General features: G+C 38.7%; 1 protein-coding gene across 1 annotated transcript in view; it reads left to right on the forward strand.

Annotated features, from left to right (window-relative positions):
* The window catches only part of LOC140237754 (uncharacterized), an 89,297-nt gene that overhangs the window by 44,680 nt on the left and 31,530 nt on the right, over positions 1-13,087 (forward strand). Inside the window, exons 2-3 of the mRNA XM_072317683.1 lie at positions 85-118; positions 12,475-12,566. Coding sequence (XP_072173784.1) covers positions 85-118; positions 12,475-12,566 — 126 coding nt within the window. The remainder of the gene's footprint in view (positions 1-84; positions 119-12,474; positions 12,567-13,087) is intronic.

The raw sequence follows: 13,087 nt of genomic DNA on the forward strand, positions 1-13,087 counted from the left end.
TTGATAGTTGTTCTGTAGTGATTATTATGTTTGCCTTGATTTGATGAACTAATCGTTGTATCCTTGTTTTCATTCATTCTACAGCCCTGATGCAAAGCAAAAAGTGGAGAGCCTCTTGGTGAGTATCCCCCAAACAAACTTTCATAGTTTTTCTCATGGAATCACAAGTTGCATTCACACATATCACAATTACTTGCGTCTGAATCGCAATGCCTCAGGCAATTTTATTTTCCACTGTTCACCCACGTCTGCAATGGCTCCCAGGGCTAAATACAAACTGGTGAATCTCCAAACTGCCCATGCCTACATACTGACCCTAGCATGACCCCCAGCCACCCTGCCCCATGGCTTATAGCAGCAAGTTGGAGCATGGGATTTAAAAAAAAAAAAAAAATTGAAGACTGTGGTTTTTTTTTTTCTTCTAATTATCATTTTGTAATAGTTTCTTTATAAACATCACCGGGGCTTTACTGCTACATCCTGTGCCTTTCCAAGAAACACATGATGCAGTACTTTGAAAACTGTTTTGGTGATTGTGAATTAGCCTAAAATTTGCAGCAAAATTCCCCAGGGCAGTATTAAACTCGACATCTAGTCATGATTCTATTTCGTACTGCAATCTGAAATAATCAATGCACAGTTAGTTCCCCTAAACCGACATAGTCATCGTTTCTGCGTGTTTCCTTGACAAAGGCTATCTTTGGCAGCGTCAGTGGCACTCGATGTCCCTGTGAGACATCCGTGTACGTAATGTGTACAAAATGAATGCCAGTTTGAGAAAACGAAATGAAAGAGTCCGGTATCAAAAGTACAAAAACTTTCATAGTAAGTGGGCAACAGTTTCAAATACAGAAGTAACTTGGTCTTTTTGTCATCAGTTAATACAAAGTCCCTCACCCAGTGGTAAAGAGATGACAGCTTTTTTTTTTTTTTTTTTTTTTGAAGAGCATCATTTTAAGAATAATTGTAAAATGCTTTTTATAGCACTGTGGTATCCAGCAATATGAAAACTCTTCCTCCCCAGATTGTGCTTACCCATTCAAAAAAAAAAAAAAGAAAAAAAAAGAAAAGAAAAGAAAATAAGTGAACACTGCAAAAACGATGCTCTAGATACTGTGTGTGGTACATGTAATCCTATCATACATTCAGATAAATATGTAAGATATTGCAGTTTTGCTGTAATAGATAGTCTTTTGATTCTATGATTTCCGTATGATTTTTTTGTGTAGTTTTTGTTTTTTGTTTTTTGTTTTTTGTATGGAGAGGGTCAGGATCTTAAACTTAAAGGCATAATTTACCATTTGCACATAAAACAAAACCCCAGCATTAGTGCTTTAAAATAGTTCTAAGATGTGAGTTATGGATAGAAACAACCACTGTAAAAAATGAATCCATATAATCGATGTTACGTATTGTTAATTACACAAAATGTAAACAATAGTTATAATAAGAATGCTTCTAGCTTAAACCGTCTACAGTTAGGTTTATTGAGAAATATACTGATATCTCCTTATATTGTAGGCTTTATTGCGAAAATTTTATATGGTAGGATGTTTTGTGATACAACAGACCTACAAATATGCATCAAATGATATTTTTAAAATCACTGCTCCCAAAGGTAAACTGGACCTTTAATAGAGAGGTTACCCCTAATACTGATGATGATTTGTCCTACGCAATTGTGTTATATGACATATCCAAACAGTTGTGCCCGTCTTATTGCTCAGTTTACCATATTCGCCAGCAATGAGGCCGCAGTGCCAGAAAAGCCACATCCTGACTTCAAAAAATTGCTGAAAAAAATAAAAAATTGATGATTTTGTTCTGATCAAAACTTGATTCAATAATTTATTTCTACAAGTTCAGTTAAAAAACATACAGATAGACAATCAATCAATACATATACATATATCAACATATACATATGTATTTACAAACCAAAAATTATTTCGGGTAAGTACATAATCATAGTTAAAGAGTGTGTGTTGAAGATTGACATAACAATTAAATTAAAGTAGACATTCAAAGAGATCATTAAATTCTGCAATTTAGGCATCAGTAGAAAGCTCAGAAGACATAGAAGGCAATGGAATTTTGTTACCTCGCTTTCGCGTTGCTAGAAAGAAGTAAACGCTCACGAAAAACTGCGGTTTTCTGGAGCCTGATAAGGGCCAATTCGTCAGGAAAGATGCCCGCTTCGCCTGACGTCACGCACTGGATTTGCGGACTCTGCCCAGTGAATGTGTGTACAATGTTAACGGAGGTACAACCTGATTCTTTTGCATTTTATTTCCTTATGTAAAAGTCGAATTGAACGAAATATAACTTTTTATGGTTTAATAGTAATGAAGAAACATTTCTCTCTCGATTTTTTGTAATTCTTACAGATATTTTCGTCAATATTCAGGAATTCAAGCTACTTAGGTAATCTTATTTTTCTTACGTTTGTAATGTTAGCACGTTCAAGTTTCACTGGTCATATGAAGCGTTTAATTGGAAATCATGAGGATGTCCGTGACAGGATTGATAATCTAAGACATGGTGATGTTGACTATAACAAGCAGACTTACGAAAAATGGCGAAATATCAAAATAGGAGAGATTTTAAAACAAGGATCGAGATAACAACTTGTGCAGCCCAGTCTCGTAGCTCGCGATTGCTCGCATGCAGTATGTGCTTGTATTAATCCGCGGTGAAGTGGCTCTACTGCTCCGACCCGCATTGGTAGCCGCTCGCCGCACCACCATCCTCACTGCCTGCGTGCCTGGCCTGTTACGTGATTAGCCAAGTCATGGAAGTACTTTCATTGGCGTAGGAACATAGACGTGAACTACTCGTAATTGCCATGCTTTGCATAACCACGTGTGTTTGTTTACGTTCGCGCCCGATACTGTAATATTGTACGACGACATTCTGACCAGGGAGGTGGGAAGAGGAGTGGAATCTTCGACATCGACAAGGTTCGGTGTTTTCGCGAGTAATTACATCACTGCTTCACCAGTGTGCACACGCTCGTAAAACTTCCGTAAATGACATCTGCTATGATAGCTATCACGCCATTGCGTCTGACTAGTTGCTGACCTCAAACCGGTCAGACCAAGGAGGTACAATACTAGGCGAGCAAGGTCTAATAGCAGGGCGGACATAAGCACTTCCCGATTGCTCGGGCAAGTGAAAATCAAAGTCGTACAAGTGTTCTGAAAAAGGAGAAAAATGCTTGCCCGAATCGGGCAGACAAATAATTTTGAAGCCACCTTCTTTCTCCACATTTTCCCTTCAACAAACCCATGAAATCATGCACACGCAAGCCCAAAACTAATTACTGTTTAGCGATGTCACGATTTCAACAACTGTCGAACACTGACTTACTTGAAGAAGCCCGGGTATTGCATTACGATGCCACATCAACGCTCATCGATATCGAACAAAGTTTTTATTCCAATACGATGTATTAGCCTATTTTGGCAGTAGAAAATAGCGACAGCAGAAAAAAAAAACTGCCATTTTCTGCTCGCCGTTAGCTGCCTACATGAGTCGGGTAGTCACTGGTTGTGCGTGCTCCATGTGGATACCGAGCACAGTGCGCGATTCAAGATAAAAATAACACAAATCAATAACGCGCGGTCAAAAGTGAACACCAAGTTTACCAAGAAACAATAAAAATTCCACGACGGCAAGGTGCCCGACTTGGGGATGGGGGGGGGGGGGGGTAGAGGAGAGAGACCATTTGACAAAAACAGAAACCGCGCGTACTGGCACATTCTTGGCGGTCATGAACAGTCTGGGGCCTGGAGGAATGAACAGGGAAAATGTTTGACAAGTCGAAGACCCAGCCAGGATTACAAACGTAATGATTCTTTATTTCTCTCATTTAATTTGCCTAAAATAGGGCTATCTCTCTCTCTCTCTCTCTCTCTCTCTCTCTCTCTCTCTTTCTCTTTCTCTCTATTTCCTTTTCTATTTCTTGTAAGAATTGTTTGTACTTACGGATAAAGAAAAATGAAATAAATAAACAGTGTTAAACTTGAAATGCCTTATTTTCCTGCTTTTAATACTTCTCCATTTTGTACATTATTTCTATTCTGAGTTATGAAAAAAAGAGAAAACATGTTCCTGATTGTTACTCTAAAAGTTGTTTATTCCGAAGGTTCGCTGATCTAAAACTTAAGAAATAAGAAATTTAATCTGGGAACAAATTCAATTCGTTTTCAGATTAACAAGCCTTTTCCCGATTTTCACATTACCCAAACTTCAGAATAATGCTACAAATGTTTGGATTAACAAACCCTCTTATATTATATAATTTCGGATAAACGAACTTTCACAGTAACGTGCAAATATTATTTTTTTTTAGTCGGGCATAAGGAAATGTTCAGAAAACATGTATAGACGGGTGGTAAAAAAAGGAGAAAAAAAAATAGGTTTGAATTTTAGTTTAGCATCGCGTCTCTTTGCGTGGTGCTCGTTATTCCGAAACAGAATAAGATTCACTATCCCGACGGTAGTTATTTCGAAACACGCATATTGCATGTGCGGATGTTTGTTAATCCGACAAATATAATTATGGTTTGTTATCTATTATCCGAATGAAACAAGCTAGCTCGAGAGTCGATATTCTGAAGGTTTGCTAATTCGACAATGAAAAAAGAAAAAAATATGTTAATCTGAAGGTAAGATTAGCTTTGATTTTCTGATGGTTCGTTAATAATAATAATGATAATAATAAAGAGGTTTTGTAACTCCTTTTTTAGATTCATGTCCGGATAAACGCAGCTATGGAATCACAAACATTCTTGCATTTTTTTAATTAATTAATTTATTTTTTTATTTTTATTTTTTTTTTGGGGGGGGGGGACGAATCATATTTCATTGTTACACTTGCGATCATCTACATTCATTAGACAGGGCTCGACACTAACTGTGGCCCGGGGCCACCAAAAAATGCACGTCGGGCCGACAATATTTCAGAAATGAAGATTTTGGTGGCCCAATCGGGCCACCAAAAAAGTCGGATGTTTGCTTTTACTGTTGGAAATGAACAGCGGTAACAATCGGCTCCGTAAGATGCTAAAATAATTGGAGTGAATATCGGTAAGATTCAGCTCCTTACAATGCAAAAATTAATGTCAGATATTTGATTTTGCGTTCGGAAATGAATAAGGATAACATTCGGCTCAGGAAGATGCTAAAAGTAAATGTCGAATGATCCCTTGTAACGTTTGGAAATGAATAACAATGATATTCAACTCCGTACGATGATTAGATAAATGTCGGATGTTTGTTTTTACTTTCGAAAGTAAATAGCAATAACATTCGGCTCCGGAAGATGCCAAAATAAATGTCAGATGATTGCTTTTTCGTTTGGAAGTGAATAGCAGCAACATTCTGCTCCATATGATGCTAAAGTAAATGTCGGATATTTGCTATAACATTTCGAAATGAATAACAGTAACATTCAGCTGTGTTTGATGGTAAAGTAAATGTCTGATGTCTGCCTTGGCGTAAAAAAAAAATGAAAAACAGTATAACATACGGCTCAGTACGATTTAGAGTCTCGACGATCAGTATGTACGATGCATGACGGCGGCGGTTTAGACAAAAAAAAAAAAATGTGGAAAAAGAAGTACTTCCTCACGACTCATTCTTCCACCTCTGTAAGTAGCAATTCGCTTCGTAGAACAGTATACGAAATACACAGATTACGTGTGGCGAACATTACTCGTACAGTATTGAGTTTATGTACGTTCATCCATTATTATTACAAACAAAGACATGCATAGAGAGCGAGTGATCAGCTGCAGGGAGTCTTGCGTCGAACGTCGAGGGGGCATGGAGCTGGCGCACATGTTCGAAGTACAATGTATGTACAATAGTACAGGTAGTACATGTTCCCATACACACACGTGTTTACGCACAGCTCTCACTAGACCGAGGAAGAAATCAGAGCACGAACACTAATATATTCACACACACGCAAACACACACAACGCAGTGCGAACCACACACCAGCACAGTGCATGAACAGCCGATGCAGACCAGCTGAGAGCGAGACGTACCATCCAGCTTGCTGTGACCGGATCTACTTTTTGAAGGCACGGAACCGAAATGCGGACAAAAACGTCTGAAAGAAATCTCTTTTATGCGCCGCTAGCATTCACAAATTTCATACTTTATGAGGATGAAATGTAAGGAAAAACTGTGAACTACAAGGAGACATGCAAGAAAACTGCTAATAAACTAAATAATTGGACTTGCTAGGCTCCTAAACACAACACTGAAAACAATTCACGGTAGTAGTCTATGGAGCGAACGTGTACTTTCAGAGTACCAATCCAGTGCGTGACGTCATCTGGAAGGGGTATCGGCAGACCGTTCATCGGGGCATTTCGGGTTCACTTTTTCGTCCGATTTCAGTAATTAATCAAAAATAGTTGGGATTGTTCTTTTCTCTCGATATTTTGTGTACACCTAGGACAGATGTTCAAATTCAATATTTTCTTATCAAATTTGTGTTTCGTGCTCTTTGAATTTCTACTTTAAATGGCGGTGGAAATCAGCAGAAGTCCATTGGCCTTTCAAGGCTGATCCCACGAACAAATTTACAATATTGAGGCTGTATGTCATTATACACTTATACACTACACCAGGGGGGCATTTCATGAAGGAACTTGTCGGATAAAATATTCGACAAGTTTTGAGAAATTCTTTAGTCTGATTGGCTGATTTCTCTGAACTTGTCGGATATAATTGACTTGTCGGACATTTTATCCGACAAGTTCCTTCATGAAATGCCCCCCAGGTATTATTTTTGCTAAGAAGCTTTGTCATTTCTGTGTGTTTACACATGTTTCCTAACAATGATTTCTGTTTGTTTTATCTTATGTTTTTCCGGTTGATGCAAACTGCGTATCAGGATTTTGAATGATATTTCTGTGTGGAGGACCCTATTGTGAAGAATGACTGAGCGTGTGTACGCTCATACACACTATTCAATAGCACTAGCAGATTACCGGTGTATCTTCATTCATACACATTGTACTATTCAATATTCAATAGCCGAGTATTGCATGAGATACTGCTATTGTGTGATGCTTGCAGGATGGCAATCGCCGTTATGGCTGCCTAGGCATGCCAACTTGTAATCACACTGTGCTTTCTTTTTTTAGACCATTTTTTTTTTTTTTTACGTACCAGCGACAGTGATTTAAAGTAGGTAGTGAAAAAACAAACCCCCAAACATGTTGTCACTTGATTGCAGAACATAGCATTGTCTGTAAAATTGATTAATCCAGTGGTTGATATTGCATCGCTCATTGCATAGTCCCATATACATGATTATGTGTGTTGGTTAGGTAGATGATTCTCTCAAGTTGGAAAGACAGTAATTTGCCAAGTACTGGCATATAGGCCTCACCCCGACTTTACTGCTTTATATTTGTTAAAAATAAGTGCAGCCTTATCGCCGGTGAATATGATCAATGTCATACTGCTCGACTAGCTTGCTTATCAACATACACACCATCTTGAGATATAACTAGTCAATTATGGAACTGTTTGACTAATAGTCATCAATATGCTGATGCATCAAAGGGGGCAATATTGCAGGTTATCCTCCCAATTAGCATCTAGTTTCCACTGCCAGCAGCACACCTTGTGAATACCTTTGGATACAAGAGCTAGCGCTGTGTCACGATGATGTCCACTGGGTGTGGAGATGGGAGCGGATGACATTTTAAATGAGCAGAGAAGATGGAAGTGGCAGAAGTGGTGAATTCATTTCAAAGAAAGCTTTAAAGCATATCGACTTACGTGAACAGGCTTGTGGAATGAATGATGTACAAATGTAAATGAGATTATCAAAATTATTTTTCACACAGGTAACGTAAAACCTAAAAACGTAATTTCAAAGCTGAATTACAATTACGATGACAATCACGATTAAAATTATTGTCCGTATACTCAACTGAGGAAGGCTGTGCAGATTCTGCTGTTTTCAATTTCAGAGCAGGGAGAGGAATTGTGGCTTCTTTCCGACTTTCCATCAATCACCCTTTAGCAGCAAGTAGCACATGCTTTGACTGCAGTGTGAGCATTTGAGGAGCGTGGTTGAAAGGTCACTGTAAGCTCTGCCCCCCCCCCCAAAAAAAAAAGACGATTTGGAGGTCAATCCGTACACACACGACTGTTTCGTTCCATAATTCTGGAGAGTCGTGATTGGAAAATACCTCTGGACCATGATTCCAAGATGAATACACATGGCCAAAATGCGTCATTAAAATCGTGTTTCAAATTAACCCTATCTGTGTCACGGGCCGAGTAAATCGGCCCAAAACCTGCCATGTAAATGCTTGGGCCGATTAAATTGGCCCTATTTTGATTGACAGATTACTTCAAAGGCTATGACACTACCACTCTACAAACTCATTCGTGATTGGCTGACAGTGTAAGGAAACGATATCCAGTGTGCAAAAAAGCTTCCCCACCTTCAACCAATCAGGAAAGCCTTCCCAAAGTAAAAAAAAAATTGTGGTGGCCCCGCCCATGTTTATTTGCATTCAGACTGCAATGTATTGTGTACAGTTTTGCTATAGGTTTCTTGTGTGGAGAACTTACACGAATCTGTATATGTGGGGCTGTAATAAGATCGCCGTGTGCGATGAAAAGATCGTACACATGGGTCAATTTTCATCCATTTTATCTAAGTCAATATAGTAAAATATGAAGTGAAAACATTCAGGATAGGGATTTTTCAACATCTTTGAATTCTGTGAAGGGGTTTGGTTTTAGTGATATCGGCCTCATAAATGAACTGTAGAATAAATGAACACTGCACATTCAGTGCAGCAGTTGTAGCTGTTTACTCAGCACTAACAGAGGTGCAATGGGTCTCTAGTTAGCCGGGGCTAGCGGGGCAGGGTGCTAGGAGCAATAAGGGTACAGTAGCCTCCTACCTGAAGCTTAGAAGCTGAGGTATGTTTGACTGTTGATCATTATTATCCAATAAACCGTTACTTTGTGAAACTTATGTTCAATGTAGGTTTATCATAAAGCAAATGACCACAGTGATGGTTCAATTCTGTTCAATGAGGAGAGTGCAAAGGAGTCTAGCATATACTCGACAGGAATGGACACTCTGAAGACTGAATATTTTCAGTGACAATTTTTACCCTTAGATTATCTTACCATACATGGCAATATTATAGGACAAGAATAATCTACACTACAAGTAAAAGTCGTATAATCAATTAATATTTCAATCCTGACTAGATGTTAGCATGCTTTATCTACTTTCATGCCAACATTTCATCCATAAAATCAGAAATTGTGCGAAGTGTGTAAAATGTAGGTTGTACTTGCCACACACTTTTGTTCATCAAATGAAAAGTACTAATGCTACTGACAAAAAAAATCACATCATCTGAAAGCTGAATAAATTCTCTATAACATTTGTATGACCTTTTTGGGGTATAAGAGCATATTGTGTGAGAAAATTAGGTGGTAACATGTACAAGTAAGTCTGAAAAGATAATTATGTGACATAAGAGGGCGTCCTACTTAAAATTTGAGGACGCCCTCACTCAGATTATTATGAGATATGAAAGTATAGACCATTATAAGCTTTCAAATGATGTATAACATGACACATTAATGTCAATAATAACAATCAGAACTGGCCAACAACAATCCCATGTCTCCGCACTGCAAAATGTCTGAACATTCTGGCTTCGTCTATGTGACAGAGATAGGGTTAAGGCATTCTCAGTGTGTGTGAAAACAGGCAAATATTCCTGTACAGGCTCAACACCATTAATCTGAAGTGTGACTATATGGCCTGCTCCACAATATGTTCCTGTTTCCACATGCATAGTGGGCACCATGGTGAGGATTATTTTGTTTTTGATATGAAAAATATGTTCAGATTTGATACTTATACGCTGCATACCACCAATTTGTTTTTGTTGTTGTCATTCCATTCCACCCTTCCGAGGGTGCCAAAAGCAGTAATGTCATTAGTGGTATGGGTGTCCTAGATTCGTAAGTTGAATGGCTTCTTTTTTCCATTTTTTTTTTTTTTTTTTGGGGGGGTGGGCAGACACAAGAATGACTTTCATGTTCCATGAGATGCACAATGATGACGAGGAAGGCAGCAGTGAATTATGGCAAGGAATATATGGACCCCATTTAGAGTTTTTCTATGTCATGCACAAATGTCGTTAGCACAAATATGGTGGAAGAATTGAACATAGCTCATTTAAAAAAAAAAAATGATTTGCAAATCATATTTAGGCCCAATGGAGGTCAAGTCTTCTGCGGCCATAAGGGGCTGTCGGGAATTGACTGTGTAATGCACGTGCGTAGGACGCTTGTAAAAGTCATGTGACATGTCAATGATGGGGGGGGGGGGGGGGGGCTAACGATCGTTTTCTAGAGGCAGTGTCTCCATCTTTTCGTCAAAAAGCGGCCGTCGACGTAATATCGAGTGGATGGCAGCCTCGTGTGCAAAGCATGCCAGCCGGCAGTGCTGCAGTTATTATGCTCAAAACTTTCCCTGTAGGGTGAGACGAAAGGAGGTCGGTTTACTCAAGCAGGGAAATGCACATGGCCACACGCGTGTGCAGTCAGTGCTTGGTATGGATGCCAATTCTGATGGTACGTCAGTGTGGATGGACCTGGAGATAAAAACAAGGCAAAATGACTGTCAAAAAAAAAACCAAAACAAAAAAAAAAACCACACAGCTCATGTGAAATACCATAGAAAAGTCATAAACATTTTATTACTATTATTATCATTATCATTTGATGATGATAACAATGATTATAATGATAACAATGATGGTGATTAGAATTCTTGATATGCCTGCTAACAGATGATCCACAAATACATGTAGGTACCTACATGTAGGCATGTACACTCATGTTGGATGCACCTACTTTTGTTTGATTTGGACTCAGATGGGAACTCTTACGTAATGGAAAAATATCACAGCAACGTTCCAAGGCACACTATTTTGACCATGTAAATGGGATAAAAATTGTGGCTTTTTTCCCCTCAAACATTTATATAGAATGCATGTTTTAGACTTTGTGCATTAAGCTCTTCTTTGAATACTGAAGGGAAGCAATTTAGTAATGTACTGTGAAATGTAACCACAGGTAACAACAAATCCTTGTTACCAGTTATGGAATCCGCATGTATTAAATGTGTAGTGCCTGTACTGAGTGAATGCACCTATATCTGTAGAATACATCAGTGAAAGTTTCAGAAAAATCAGGCAATTTGTTCAAAAGCTATGAATTTAGGAAGTTGCAGTACCGCCATTGCTGGTTGAGAAGACTACCGCAGTTTGTGATGTCACATGCTAAGAATGAAAATTCAATATACATGTATATCTTCCCTTTTTTCGCATAATAAAAGAGCACTTGACTTGCCTCTTTCAGAAATCAGGGGGACTAATATTGTCCGTAACTTATGTCATTAATTAGTCAACAGAATGTGTACTCTAAAAAGAAAGAAGACATTTTACGGAATTCTCGTTTTATATTTTCTTTATATCATTCTACGCATACAACATCGTAAGCTGTAGTAGTCTTCTCTTCTACTGATGGTGGCACTGAAACTTCAAATATTCATAACTTTTGAACGGATTGTTCGATTTTCCTCAAACTTTCACTGATTTGTTCTACTGATATTGCTACATTCACTCAATCCACACACCACCTTGCCACACACATGTATATGTATTACATTGTAGGTGAACTTGTCCTCCCTTAACCCATCGAGGACGAGTCCCGAGTATATATACTCGGGTAGTTGTCTATGGGAAATGTGTGTTGTAGCAAAATCAAACGGTCCTCAATGGGTTTCTTTTAAAGCAACTTTCAGCAAAAGCTCTATATTAGACTGCCAGCATACTGAACCCAACATAGCCCCAACTTTGTCCTGCGGCATGGTGGTGCAAAAAAATTCTGACCTCTTGTTATTTGGACAATTGGGTGATTTAGACAAAGGATTTACTCCTGAGTCATCATTGATTATGCAGCAGTGACAGCATTAAGCTTCACTGCATTTTTCAGACAAATCCTTCCCATCAAATTATTGCAGTCTGGTGATAGCCAAGCAACGGTGACATTTGAGGGGAAAGGGGGCTGAATTTGTGTCACCTTTCTATTTAAGCATGGGAAACTTCCATCTCCTGAGTGTGATTTGCCTAGCTGTTCATTGAAGTCAACTTGAATGTGGGCCCTGCATTGAACTTCAACCCTTTTTAAGACGGCAGTCGCGAAAATGCTATTGTTGTATCCTACACAAAAGTCTAAATGGATCTGTTTTGTGTTGAATGTTGTTGCTGTTGTTGTTGTTGTTTTTGACTGACTAGGGAATTCACCCTGTCCTTTCTGTTTTCTCCCTCCTTGCTTTTCCTTTTTTCATCCTTTGTTTTATTTTCTTCCGCATCCCCCCGTTGTGGTCGTCAGGCGGACGTGAGGAAGCTGGGAGAGAAGGAGAAGTTGTGGCTCTACCTCCAGCTACCCTCGGGGAACCAGGAGCAAGAGGCATCGTACAAGAGGTAAGCAGTCCAGTCCAACCTCAGTTTAAAGGACAAGTTCACCTTTATAGGCATGTGGAGTAAGTGAATGCAGCAATATTAATAGAACACATCAGCAAGAGTTTGAGGAAAATCAGGTTATCCGTTTAAAAGTTATGAATTTTTGAAGTTTCTGCTCAGTCACTGCTGGGTGAGAAGACTACTTCAGCTTGTGATGTCTCATGTGTATAACAATATAAAGAAAATATAGAGAAAATTCAACGTATTTTCACTTTTCTTGAATAATAAAAGAACACTTGACTCCCCCTTTCAGAAGGCAGGGGGGAATAATATTACCCTTAGCATACGTCAGTGACGAGTGGAGGAAATGCACACTTTTTTCACCAAGTAAGATTTTGTGAAATTCTCTTTATATTTTCCCTATAGCGTTGTACGCATGTGTCATCATACATTGTAGCAGTTTTCTCACCCAGCAGTGACTGTGCAGATACTTTAAAAATTCATAACTTTTGAACGGATTGTCAGATTTCCCCCAAACTTTC

The sequence above is a fragment of the Diadema setosum genome, chromosome 14 (assembly GCF_964275005.1).
Source record: "Diadema setosum chromosome 14, eeDiaSeto1, whole genome shotgun sequence".
NCBI lineage: Eukaryota > Metazoa > Echinodermata > Echinoidea > Diadematoida > Diadematidae > Diadema > Diadema setosum.